General features: G+C 38.6%; 1 protein-coding gene across 18 annotated transcripts in view; it reads left to right on the forward strand.

Moving 5' to 3' along the window:
- The window catches only part of NRXN1 (neurexin 1), a 673,696-nt gene that overhangs the window by 300,459 nt on the left and 359,237 nt on the right, over positions 1–14,000 (forward strand). For all 18 annotated transcript variants that reach the window (XM_053937300.1, XM_053937286.1, XM_053937282.1 and 15 more), the window contains 3 exons: positions 7,707–7,829; positions 12,374–12,755; positions 13,309–13,499. In XM_053937300.1, coding sequence (XP_053793275.1) covers positions 7,707–7,829; positions 12,374–12,755; positions 13,309–13,499 — 696 coding nt within the window. The remainder of the gene's footprint in view (positions 1–7,706; positions 7,830–12,373; positions 12,756–13,308; positions 13,500–14,000) is intronic.

The following is a 14,000-nucleotide window of genomic DNA, read 5'->3' on the forward strand; positions in this document are numbered from 1 at the left end:
GCTTGTGATGCATGATATTTAAAAAAAAAATAATAAATTCGGTTATCAAATGGCATAGAAGGTTTGTGAAATAGCTGCTTTCCTAATGTGCTGCAGTAGCTTAGGTAGAATGAAGTCAAAGGTATTCACTTGAAAGTGGTTAAGTTTGACTTAAAATGCTCAAACATATTCAGTCTAAAATTTGTGGATTTTTTTATTATAGCAGCCAAGTGAATGTGAAAACAAATTAAGATTTACTAAAGCCACACAAGCAGTTTGTGGAAGTGAATCTGCTGAATGCCAGCTCACACTGATAAGCCTTGAGTGCACTTTAAAGAAATGATCTTGCTCCAAGGCAGGATGTGACCTTACAGTGTGATTGCAAAGCTGCACAATCTTTGCGAGTGCACATTCCTTTACCTGCAGTAAATACAAAGTAAATAATCTTGCACTCCAGTTTTCTTTAGAGCAACATAGGATTGCCAGGTGTTGAAAGTTCACGCTCACCTCACCTACAGCAAAGTCAATTGTCAGCTTCACCATGGCTTCTGAGAATGCCTCGGCATTCAGGAGTGAGCTGACAAAGCCACAACCATATTTTTTCATGCTCATTGACTTTGCTTTAGTTCAGGGCCTTGGGGTAGATTCATGCAACGTTTAGTACCTTTAGCACATTTTCTGATAGTCATGATCCTCAGAGAGCAGTAGGAAAGAGAAACTGCACTCTTATTAAAAATAGAGGGATCTAGCTGACTTCTGGGTTTAGCTGCTTTTCAGAGATACTTTTCTTCCATTATTTCCAAGAAAAAGGAAAATTACATGTCCTTAGGGCTGTTTGTGTTTCACTTGCTTAGATAGATGAGTTACAAAACTAAATTAAAATGCAACTGATTTTAAGGCATAAATATTTTAAGTTATACATTTAGAGATGTCTCTAAGATGGGTGAGGAATTCCATAGTGCAGTAACAAGACCAGTTTTATCCTCTCATGTGCTCTGAGTTCACAGAGAGTTGTAATTGCAGCTTCAACCCCTTTTTATTTTTTAGGAAATACAGTTCAGATTAGTATAGACCCAATTATTGACCAGCTAAGCTCACTTTTGAAAGCATGTCTGTCCTCTGCACATCCTTTGGTCTATCAGGGAAGTCTGGAGGCCAGGACTTGCAACTCTAAAGTTTACAGCTTTCTGCTGTTTTTCTTTCTCCATCTTGCTGAAATTGAGTACTGGTCCTATTTGTAGAGAATAGACTTTCACAGGACAGTGGCTCATCAGCAGCAGATTTCTTAGATTTAATTTAGTCCAATAGATCTGCCTGTGTTCTGCCTTCCCACCTGGATCCACTGGCTCCGTTTAGACATCAGCTGTGTCACAGTGAATATCTCACAGCTTAAAAGAAGATAAATGGATGAGTAAGTGTGATATTGCACCCTAAATTAAACAGCTTCCAAAAGAAAGACAAAGCTGGGAGGGGGGAAAATGCACTCAGACCATGGTCAGAGAAACAAATTTAGAGAAAAGAACCAGACAAATGAAAACTCTGCGCCCTCAGAACTGGAGATGGTGCTTGATTCCTGGATTTGTTGTTTTTATATCCTCCCATGGATTTTTCTTCCCCAGTGAATTCACTGTATGCTGTTTCTCCTTGCTAGAGAACTAAATCAATATTAAATGCAGTCCGTTTGTAGTTTGGTCATGGAGGGGAAGCCAGTAGAATTTTCAAAAGTATCTTGTTTAGCTTTCTACATTTCTGTATGAGAAATATAGATATGCCTAGATGGAAATATTTAATGCTATATTTCTGCTATTCTAAGGAATATGAGCAAATCTGTTGTACAGTTGGAATGAAGGCTGATGAATGATATTAGCAGCTCCAGTCTTCTTCATTTTAATTTCTGAAATGTCAAATTTTGTTTTAAAAAAAGAGATAAAAATATCCTTAACTGCCAATACATTACCCAAATTGCCAAAAGCAATTTTGTCTATAATAAAACTATTGTGGGCTGAAGCATTTGGATCAAGCTATGCAAGATTGATATGTTTTTCTTGATACAATTCAGTGAATGTGCTATTCTTGTGGAATTTTCCATATGAGTCTGTTGGGAGGAAAATACAGTGGAGAAAATTTCTTTGACTTGCAGATAGATTTTTTTTTTTTCAAGTTATCCTATCAATTAGTTGTAAATGACAACCTGATACACATTTCTGATGTTTAAAAGACATTGTAACTCTTTTTTGTTGGCAAGAAACATGTTTAGCCTGTGAATTTTGGGATGGTACCAGCCCAGTCATTTAAAATACAGTTGATTCACTATATTAATTGACTTTTTAAGCTCAGCTGTGCTAATGAGCGTTTTGGAAGACCAGCAACATTTCTGCAGCCAGCCATAGAAAGGACAGTGAAGGTTAAGGTGCCTTACCCTGTATGTCTTGTGTTTCTGTGTCTTGCTCTGGAGGAATCTCTCCTGAACCTCTTGTGCTGCAGCCTGGTAGGAGATGCAGATGCCTCGTGAGGTTTGCACAGTGGCTGTGGGTCTGGCTGAGTGCTGGGACAGGAGCCTGGATTAGAGGCACGCTAAATTTACTCTGGAAGCAGGATAAGTGAGGTGGCACAGTTAATTAAATCCTCTTGTTGTGCACCAGGTATTTCCGACGACACTCCGAGGTGTCTCTCAGCTGTCTATGCATAGCAAGGTGAATCCTAAAATATTTATTATTTTCACTCAAATCTTGACAACCCTGACCTTAAGTAACTTTCTCTGTTATCTGAATTGATCCCAGGGTTTTGTCTTCTTGTTCAAGTGTCTTTTTGTCCTGTTACTGCTGGCTGTAGTATGCAGAGTTTTCTATTAGCAATCCAGGCTGAAACCACTGATCTTTCTTATGCTGACTAATAAATAAATACTAGTGGTTTTCCTGGTTCCACTGGTTAGTATAACATTCACTGAGCCACCCAGTCTCCCTTGCTAGTTTCTGTTTATAGTGCCTCTTTCTAGATTTCATGTTTCATGTCTATTTTGATGGCAGAATTGAAGGCTCCAAGCATTTTGGTGTATGCCTTAGTAGTAGTGGTGGATTGCATTGTGAGAAACAAATTCAGACAACTCATTTTGAACATGTTTTGGTACAATGGAAGAGCTAAGTATCTTCTTTCAAAATCATCAGTTCAGTTCAAGTAGCTGGTTAAAAGTAAAGTACCACAGAGTAGATATCTATAAGAGGAAAAGTTGTGCATATTAAAGTTAATTGACTGACTCGTTGGAATTCAGCAAATCATCAGCACTTGATTTAGGCTGAATAAGCTCCTCACAAGGTACTAAAGAGAACAGGAATCTCCAGAGGACATTTAGAGTATTCAGTGTGCTGGAATTGAGATTTTTCTTATCTTTGGGAGGTTCATACTTTTTTCCTTTAACTTTGAAAGGGCTGTTAAGCTCCAGCTGAGGTGCTGACAACAAAGTAAGCTCAGATTTGGATGCCAAAGTAAACACATACCTGGGAATTTTTGGGGCTTTATATCTCTTAGCCCATAATGAATTGCACCATCAAGGTTTGTACCTGTACTGACTGACTGCACAGTCTGCGTTTTGTAAAAAGTTATTTGTACAAGCAATTATCTGCTTTTAAATGGATGTGGAAATTTTACTGGCATGACGGACTCTGAGCAAGCTGTGGTGGCCATAAAAGTGCCACTGCTTCTTTTATTTGGTACTATCCATTTTCTCTAAGGATGCATAAAATCTGGTAGTTATTTAAGCCTTTAAAAATAGGAAAAGAGCTGAACATAGACATTGATAATAAATTTAAATTTCATACTTAAGCAAGAGGAGATAGTTAGTGGATTTTTTTTTTCCAGTTTGCATCTTGTCTCAGAAAGAAAAGGTTTATGATTAAAGTTTTAATATCTGAGAGAATCAGTAGCTCAGAAAGTGAGCCAGTGCTGGCTGGTGTGTGAGGCAAAATAACTATGTCCTGTCTAGAAAGGGACACATGAGTTCCAGGGGAAGGTCAGTATGGGAAATAGGAGTGGAGGGACATAAGTTGGGAAAAATAGCATCAATCCATGTAAAACAAAATTTTATATATATATATATATAAATACATGCTCTTTTAATTGGGGCTCTTGCTTTTCTTCTTGTGGGAGATATAGAACAACTTTTTTTTAAAAAAAAGCCCAGAATACCCCTCACCCAAAAAAAAAAAAAAAAAAAAAAAAAAAAAAAAAAGTGGAAGTATGCCAATTCTTATTTAAATACACTTATTTAAGAGCACTTTCTGCTGGTGTGATTTAAGTGGAGTCAGATCAGTATAAAGTCAGAACAAGACTGGAGAGTCAATGATTTAGTAGCTATAAATTTATAGTAGATTCACTGTAAGAACTATAACCAGGGCAGAAGAAGACTCTTTATGATCTCAATATGATGTTTTAAATTAATTTTATGTCAATGTATTTGAAAGTCAGTGAGGAAAGTACTAATATGAACTATGTTTCAGGCTGCCCAATGCCATTTAACAAGGTCTGTTAAGAGTTTTCTTCTGCAGTTCCGGTAGTCTTGTGGTATCAGTGGATCCCTACATGGTTTTGTGTTTAAGCATTTGGACAATTTTCTCCCAAATACTCTGCTCACAATCAGATTTGCTGCTTTTCTGTGTGAAAGCATGTCCTTGGCCAGGAAGTCAGCCCAAGCACTGCATCAGCACAGGAATGGTGAGCATCCATCCTTTCTGATCTCCCTCTTCAGCTGCCATGGAAAACTGTCCTGCTTTGCAGAGGAGCAGCATGATGGGACAGCTAGATCCCTGGGCACTGGGCCTGGCTATTTTGCACTTCCTTGTACCCTCTGTGACAAATCAAAAGCCTTTTCTCTCAGCCCCAGGAAGGAAAGGGCTCTTCTCCATGCAAGTGGATCGTTTCTCCATGGCCAGGACTCTTTTCAGTGCACTGCTCCCATGGTTTGTCCTTTTCAAAGCCCTTTCACCAGGGGTCCTCTTAATCCTCTTTTGGATTGCATGCAGTGGGAATAGGCAGCTTTCATGGAGTTATGACCTGATTTTTTTTTTTTCTTTTTAACTCTGAGTACTCTTGCAAGGAAAATAGATTGGTACATAGGAAAAAGTGCATTTAATTTTACAGCAGGAAGAGTTTACAAGTCCCCAGCCATTAAAATAGAATAGGTAGATTTTCCTGTAAATGTGAGCAGCCAAGTTGAATTTGATATTAACATACACTGAGGAGCCTTTACATGGAAGGGACACTACAGAGGGATGTTAATGTGAGAGTAAATTAAAATTGCATATGCTTTTAGATCTTTTAGAGATCTGAAGCAAGATAATGGAGACTAAGTGGTTCAACTACTTTAAAAATTAAAAAAAAAAAAAAGGTTGGACTAACAAATAAGTATGAATATGTTTGCAATAATATTTAATGGTGTATGCCTAAGCAGGCTTATTAATTCTCGCTAAGATTTTGCTCGTGTTATTTCAACTTTTTTTTTTTAAATACATCTGTCATCTCCAAATCTAGGTAGAATTGCTTCCACTGAAGTATCTAAACCTGAATTGCTAAAGGTTTTAATCACTGCATCTATACCAGCACATTCAAAGCACATTCATATTATTCACTTAAGTTTTATGCAAAACTGGTCAAAAAAAGCAAACATTTAAGGAACAGAATGATTCATGTAGTTGACCCCAATCATCTGCTTCTGCTGGGTTTGAACACCTTTCCAAGCTTGGTGTCAACACAGACACAGAAAAACAGTGTTGTGAGACTCTCACTGCCTTTGCTTTGCATTTTTGCTCCCAGAGATCCCTTGGCATGCCCAAAATAGCAAAGGTTGTGTATAAAAGCAGAGCAATAAACCAGCAGCAGTTTAGAAAATGCTGACAGAAGATGGAAAATATCTGAGATGAAAACTGCCCAATATGCTGAACAGCTACATCAAGATCTTAGTGTCTTTTCCTTCTGTGCAGTTCTGAAGTCAGAGACGCTTTGATTTTAGGCTTTGATTTTATTAACAGATCTCACCCATCACAGTTGGCCTGTGCTGGATGGAAAAGAATCCCAAGAGAAAAGTGGGAGAGTTTCAGAGCTAGTTGCATTCCCTTTCAGAGCAAGACTGGCACATGGGATAGAGTCACCTGGAAGGGCACAGTGGAGGGGATGGGTAACCCTAATGTTTTTGTGTCAAAAATTATTTTATAATGTGTCTCTCATACTGAATCACAGGATGGGTCATGTTGGAAAGAACCACAGTGGGGCATCTGCTCCAGCCTCCCAGCTCAAGCAGTTTCATCCCAGAGCACCTGGCACAGGAGTGTGTCCAGATAGTTCTTCAATATCCCCATGGAGGGGGAGACATCCACAGCCTGTCTGGGCAACCTGTTCCAGTGCTTGGTGGCCTGCACAGTGTGGAACTTCTTCCTGATGTTCTGGTGGAACTCCCTGAGCCTCAGTTCCTGCCTGTTGCCTCTTGTCCCACTGCCCAGCACCACTGAGCAGACCCTGGTCCATCCTCTGGCCCCTCCTTGTAGATACTCATAGACACTGATGAGGTTCCCTCTCAGTCATCTCTTCTTGAGGCTGAACAGACCCAGTCCTTCATCCTTTCCTCATCAGAGAGATGCTCCTGTCCCTTGATCATCTTTGTAGCCCTCCTCTGGACCAGCTGCAGGAGCTCTGTTTCTCTTTTGCACAGAGGAGTCCAGAATTTAATTGACAACTTCAAGTTATCAGCAGCATTTATTCTGCCACAGGAACTGAAAAACAGGCCAGGGATGTCTCTGTTTTACAAGAATGTAATTTGTTTATTGCAGATTAGCTTTGTCTTTTGGACAGTCATCACATGAGTTTTAATCTATCTGTGCAGTGCTTGGTCTATCATCTATTGATATCAAAAAACAAAGTCAGGGTTTTTCTTTCTCTCTTTCACTTCTTGGTCAACAGTGCATGGAACAATTTCCATAATCCTTTTCTTAAGAGAAATCTTTTCCTGGGCATTAAAGGTATCCTTTTTCCTAGGCTTGTGAATACTTTGGATATCACAAGTACATTGTGCTATAGACAGAATTTGCATAAAAAGTGTCTGCTGTTCTGCTGAGAAAAATAGCAGATTTCAAAAAAAAAAAAAAAAAAAAAAAAATCCATTAAATGAAAAAGAAAACTATGGCTTGAAGATCTGCTAACAGCAGAAGGTACTGCATCTGAATATTAGCAAGTCACCTAGATCAGGTAATAGATGATGTTCTGAGAAGTCCTAATAAACAGAAGCTAAACAAACAGGTTGACATACATTAAGAAAAATATAATACATGCCCACTTTTTATTTTCCACCAAATTATTTTTAATAAGGGAGCAAAAATCTAGTCTTGTAAATCCATACTTGAAGTTCTTTTGGCTCAGTAATCCTATTTCTTAAAGGTCTGTAGGAAATTGAAAAGTGAATAATTAAATCCATGTTGACTGTGCCTATTTATGAAAACCTGGTGCATATACAATGTGTTTACATAGTTAAATAGACATTAGAAGTGTTTTAATGTGATAGTTCTATAGTATACAGTATATAGTAGCTCTGTATTTTGTTTATACTTGGTAATTTTCTTGCTTGATGTGACTTTGGTGAGTTTTAACATTTGCCCAGCCAGTCTCTCTGTTTCTCTCTTTCTCTGTGAGGTTCACATGTAAACTGCTTTAAAGATTGCATAATGACTGTTTGGCATGTCCTACAGGCAAAGGCCCAGAAACCCTTTTTGCTGGCTATAACCTCAATGATAATGAGTGGCACACAGTGCGTGTGGTGCGGCGAGGAAAAGGTTTAAAGTTAATGGTGGATGACCAGCAGGCTGTGACAGGTACTGTGGCATTGGGGTTCCATGTTGTTGGGGGGAAACACAAAGCAAAAACAAAACAAAAAAAAAATACAGAAATAAAATTACTTTATCTGAGAGAAACATGCTTTTTTTCCCCTTTTCTTGGGTTAGATTCAAGATTCACATTAAGCATCTTGGAATGCTGGTGGAAGTGTGTTCTTACACTCGCTGTAAATGTTGCTCTAAGGTTGCTATTGAAATCAATGAAAACCTTTGTGCTGACTTGAATGTTTTTATGCAGTGATTGGAGAGAAGTGATTTGGTACATCACTAATGAGAAGGCAAGCAAAATGCTTTTGGCAACACATTGTTGAGGCTAAACTCTAAACCGCTGCTGGAAGAAAGAATTTAATAAGCATTTGAAGGATATTCTACTGTAGTTTGAATCTTGCATCAACTGTCCTCAATAATTATATATTAGGCAGCATGTTTTTCTCAAATACTAAAATAGCAGTTGGGGTGGGAGAAAAAAAAAGGACATGTATGCTAGCAGATGATAGAAATGTATTTCTGTATTTATATTATCAGAAATGTTAATAGAGAACACGTTGATTTTGTCCTGTACAAGACAATGTTCACATGCTTATTGTTGATAGCAGCTCATCTGGATTCTGGCCCTGATTCCTTGCACAGCAGAATGTGCCTAAACTTTTTTGTTAGCTAGTTAGAATTATCCTTTGGTTTTGTGTAGCATTAAACAACTTTTATCATTGGTTCTAAGCTTTGTTAGAATGGTAACAAGTTAAATGTTTTGGGTTTTTTTTTTTTAAAGAGGAGTGTAACTTCTTTAATAATCCCTTTTCAACTCAGCAGAGCCCTGAGGGTCTTATCACTGGTAGAAAAATAATTCATATAGCTGCATGAACATATTTTCTAAAATCAGAAATTACCAATGCATCTTCCAGTGCTGAAGTCTGTGTATGTTATGATGCCTAGGGTGATTTTCCCAAGAATGTAGACGGCCTAAACAATTTCTTTTCTTTTTCATAGTATAGGAGGAAATATACAAAAAAAAAAATTATAATTTTGCTGTTTCAACTGCTACTCAAGGCAGATTCGAATATTGTTTAGATCAAAAACTAGTGCACGATCCAAATGCACAATTCCTGGACTCCTCATGCCAGAGCTCTAATTTACAGATACTGCAGGTTACATAACCTGGTGCAGCTTTCAGGTGCAACACTTGTATTCTTTCCACAAGCCAGTACCTACATCCAAAAATGGCCAGGTGACTTGGATTCCCTCTCAGTTCTTCAAGCTGGAACTTGTCTGCATTTGCATGATGCGCAGATGTTTAATGCTATTAATCCAAAAGGAGAAATTCACCCCAATGTTTTGGAGGGAAAAAGACATCCTAAGCTTCCTAAACTCCCTTCAGGAGTCTGCGTGGCCAATCTGTGGCCTCCTCCACCAGTGAGGAGGAAACTGATCCATGAGAAAGCACAGAGGGAATTTAAATATGGGTAATCTGCTGTTAGTTCCATGAAGGTCACATTTCCTACAAAGAAAATTTATTGTTGTGTAAGTGGTGAGAAGTTTTGGGGTTTTTTTGGGGGGGTGTTTTATTTTGTTTTTTTTTTGTTTGTTTGTTTTTGTTTTTTTTTGTTTTGTGTTGTTTTGGGTTTTTTTCAACACTGAGTGTTTTTGAAAGCCTTTACAAGTTTAAATTTCAAATGCATGCAATATAATTTAATGTGTTGTAGCTTTGAATTTCCTGAAAGGATAGGGAAAGGGTTGCCATATGGGATTAAAGTGTGCTTGTTCTAAACTGCTTAGAACTTTTCTTCAGATGTTCCAACAATCAGAAATTTGGTTAAAATGCAACCCATTAATTTTTCATGTGGAAGGTCATTATAGTTTTATGAGGAGAATAAGGAAGTAAACTGACTTCCTACTAAAAATTCCAGCTTTCTTCTGCCACATGTTGTTTTCCTTTTTTGATTCCATTTCCTATGCCGTATATGAAAGAATCCCCATCAGATCCAGAAAACTTAGGAGGAAAATCCATTAAATAATTCAGCCTGACTTTCCAATTCTTACAGATTATAAAATGCCACTTGCTCATTTGTGAGTTGTGCTTGGTCCTCTTTGACAAATGCATGATGTGTGCATGGATGCATAATATAATTCAGTCATAAGTAGCTTTCACTGGAAGCCATGCAGGTGGTTTTGAAGAAGTTACTCCTCACAGAAGAGTTTAAATACTTCTAGCCTTGATGAGCCTTATTTTCTAAGACTGTATAGAAAATAAAAGTGGTTAGAAGATCACTAAATTTAGATAACAGAATAGCTTATAGTTATGAACTGAAATTCAATTGCCCTTTTGTATGATGTTTTTCCACAAGCCTGACAAACTTAAAAAAAAAAAAACAAACCAAAAAAAAAAAAATCCCCAAACACCCAATGTTGTAAGTACAAACTACATTCTTTTTTACTTCATTGCTGCATTTACAAATCCTGTGGAGCGTTATGTGATATCTCAAGTCCTGTTTGCATGTTTGTAGACCTGAAATGTTGGAGGGATATTTGGGATGCGAGCCCAGACTCTGGAAGTTTTTTATTACTATGCTCAAGAAAGAAATACATTTAATGTAGTGGGAATATTGTGCTATAGGCCAAAGCTTGGTGGATTTTTGCCATGACATTATTGGAATGCCATCTGAAGGGATACAAGACTGGAATACATAATGTTCCTTTCTGAAACCTGCTCCTCAGCTCTTTGGCTGTGATCCAATATACCGCTCTTGTCCCAACAAAAATTACACATTTGGCATTTTTCAAGACAGCTCCCTGACTCATTACTGCATGGAAGAACCCACTTTTGCTTAATGCATTCAGGGAAAGTGATATCTTCAGAACTGATGTTTAGAAACAAGAACACCAAGGAGACTGTCCCTGGGGTTTAGGGTGCCCCTTGCAGTGCTCAGCCCTGTGAGTGCAGATCTCAGGTGGGGTTCAATCACAAGTTGTCCTACACAACTCATCCCAAAGCTAAGCAAGCTACTTGTAAATATTTATCATAAATTATTAGAGCAATTTTTGTGCCTGAATGGTATTAAAACTTACAGAGCTATTTTTTTTCCTGTAACTTCACTGATGCCTGTACTTGCATCTCAGTGCTGAGGCTTAACCTGCTGGTGAATTCATCTCCCTGGGCAAATCCCAGATATGGACATCTCTCTTTCCCTTGTCTTTTCCCTGTCACACACATGTCCACAGACACTTGCTTAGGCTGTGTCAGCCTCCTCCAGGCTTTGTGCACCACTTCTGCCATGCCCAGCCTGGGGCAGTGCTCACACTGTCTCTTGGAACAGAATATTTGGGGAGGCACAGAGGGAACTTGGTTCACCAGCAGCTTTACCACTGTGGGAAGTGTTTTATGCCAGGACTTAGTCCAGACTGGCTAGGTCTGCTCTTCACCTTCTGTGTACTCCACGAGAGACATGAAACAACTAAGGAACTGGGGAATCCAGGCCATGGTTTGCAAAAGGTGCATTAAATGGTGAAATTCATTAGTAATAAGAAGCTGTTTTTCCACACAATGTGACCATGAATCAGCCCTGTGAAAATACTGCCCTACTTCTTTAAAATAAGCATGGAAAAAATTGGGCATTCTGTCAGAAAAAAGGAACTCTTGAGTGAACACAATTTTGATGAGCTGAGTAAGGTATTTAATAACTAGCTTAAAAACTTACCTGACCTGTATGCAGTGTACTCTGGCAGTGCTGATCCTTTCCTCCAGATTAGCTTTACAGTCAGCAAATTTCAGGCTTCTTGCTCTGCAGTGGTCCTGGCATGGCAGACAGAACTCAAAGGCAGCTGTGGGGTTTGCTTTCAGACACCTTTCTGACATAAGCAAGTCCCTTATTGTCTCCAGGATTGCAAAACGCTGGCATGCACCCTTCCTGCAGGCTTTCTGCTCTGCTCATCTCTTGGGCTCTGCCCCTTCTCTCATGGTTTATCCCCATGGTACAAAGCCAGCTGCTTTCAAGCAGCTCTCCACCCTTGTCACACAGGGCTTTTTGCAGCATTAATGTGCCTAAGACAGCTGAAACAGGAATCCTTCCTACCGCTAGCCAAATCATGCACGTTGAAGCAAAGCACATGGAATAAAATCCCTCAAGCTGTTCTGTTTCTCTTTCATGAGACTCTGATATTGTTGGTTTAGCTCTGTGATTGGCCTCAGTGTTCCTCATGTTAAGTAATTGCACTTACTTACAGTAAAACCCCACATCTGCTTAGGTGTAACTAAAGTGAGGGATTTTGTTGGCAGTTTAATGTACTCTGGTAAACTGTTTCAGTTTAGAAATTTTTCTGTTGGCCTTATCCAAATTTACTGAATGCTTTGGAAAGGCTCTTGAATTTACCAGTAATTAGGATGAATTTGGAAGAATTCCCTTTGGAGACAACAATTGGCCTTGCACATTCTGAAAAGTGTGAAAATGTTGCAGATGCTTAATCACATGATGTGCTCTTTGACCTCCCCTCTCAGACACTAACACATGTTTTCTTGTTGCTGTTTAAAGGTCAAATGGCTGGCGATCACACACGGCTGGAATTCCACAACATAGAAACAGGAATAATAACAGAACGGCGCTACCTGTCTTCTGTGCCTTCTAATTTTATTGGGCATCTACAGAGTCTCACATTTAATGGCATGGCATACATTGACTTATGTAAAAATGGAGACATCGATTATTGTGAGCTAAATGCAAGATTCGGGTTCAGGAACATCATAGCAGACCCCGTAACCTTTAAAACAAAAGCAAGTTATGTTGCACTGGCCACGCTACAAGCGTACACATCTATGCACCTTTTTTTCCAGTTCAAAACCACCTCCCTGGACGGATTGATACTTTTTAACAGTGGCGATGGAAATGATTTCATTGTGGTTGAATTAGTAAAAGGGTATGTATGGATTAGCGTAACGACAAAACCAGTCCATTCGAAATGTGTGTGCAGGAGGAATACACGGGAAAGTTTAGTCTGCAAATCTTTTTTTTTTTTTTTTTTTTTTTTTCTTGACTGGATAGATGTGATGGATAAAATGTTTCTTCCTGTTGAACTTCATGTGCTTTGTTGTGACTCTTTCTTTCAGATGAAGCTAGATGCCTGAAATGTATGGCAGTAAATAATAGGTATAACTTCTCTGGTGCTTACCACAAAGAAGTGCTAGTTTGTAGCCTCCCTCTTGTTCTCTCTCTCTACGTATGTATGCATGTCTCGGTACGTGGAGTGCTCGTTGCTTTCCAGAATCTTGGGACTGCACCTCAACTCATCCAAACGAGTGGCGATTTCTCGGAATCACAGTTGCTTCCCCATCTGGCGTTCATTGTTGTCTTCTGGTTTAGCCAGCGCTGCTGAGGAGTGCAAGCAAATAGAAAATATTAGGCATATTAATTATTGCCCCCTTGCTATGTAAAGAAAAAGGAAACTTTTCCAATTTTTTCTTTTTTCCCAGGTATTTACACTATGTGTTTGACTTGGGAAACGGTGCCAACCTCATCAAGGGAAGTTCTAATAAACCTCTGAATGACAACCAGTGGCATAATGTCATGATATCAAGGGACACCAACAACCTACACACTGTAAAGATTGACACTAAAATCACAACACAGAGCACAGCAGGAGCCAGAAATTTAGATCTAAAAAGTAAGTACAGTGATTCTTGTATTATTTACAGTGAGGGCCATTACAGAATAGTAAACAGAATAAACCACAGATGTAAAGTACCTTATAATTTTTTAATATTGTATGAAACCATTTATTTCATAATAATCAGCACCATAACAAGAGATTACATCACCTTAACCCCAGACAATGCAAGTTTAGTAGTACTTCTGCACAGGCAGGTACAACTTTAAACACGTGAAGATCCCATGGGAATTAAAAAAAAAAAAAAAGGTAGGAAGTGATAACAACACAAAGTGGCCCATATAAACCAAAATATAGTTGAGGGACTAAAGGAGTCTTGCAATGTCTATGTAAAAAGCTTGACTTCTACATGAACATAGGTTATAAAAGTAGCATAACATACTCATCTAAATATGTAATGCATCATAATTTTGATTGCAGGTGGGGTAACCTTTGTTACCAACACTAAACCTACATGTTATAAATCCTGCTAGATTCTTAAGATCTGTTATTTATAAA

This window comes from Vidua chalybeata, chromosome 3 (genome assembly GCF_026979565.1).
Source record: "Vidua chalybeata isolate OUT-0048 chromosome 3, bVidCha1 merged haplotype, whole genome shotgun sequence".
NCBI classification, from domain to species: Eukaryota; Metazoa; Chordata; class Aves; order Passeriformes; family Viduidae; genus Vidua; species Vidua chalybeata.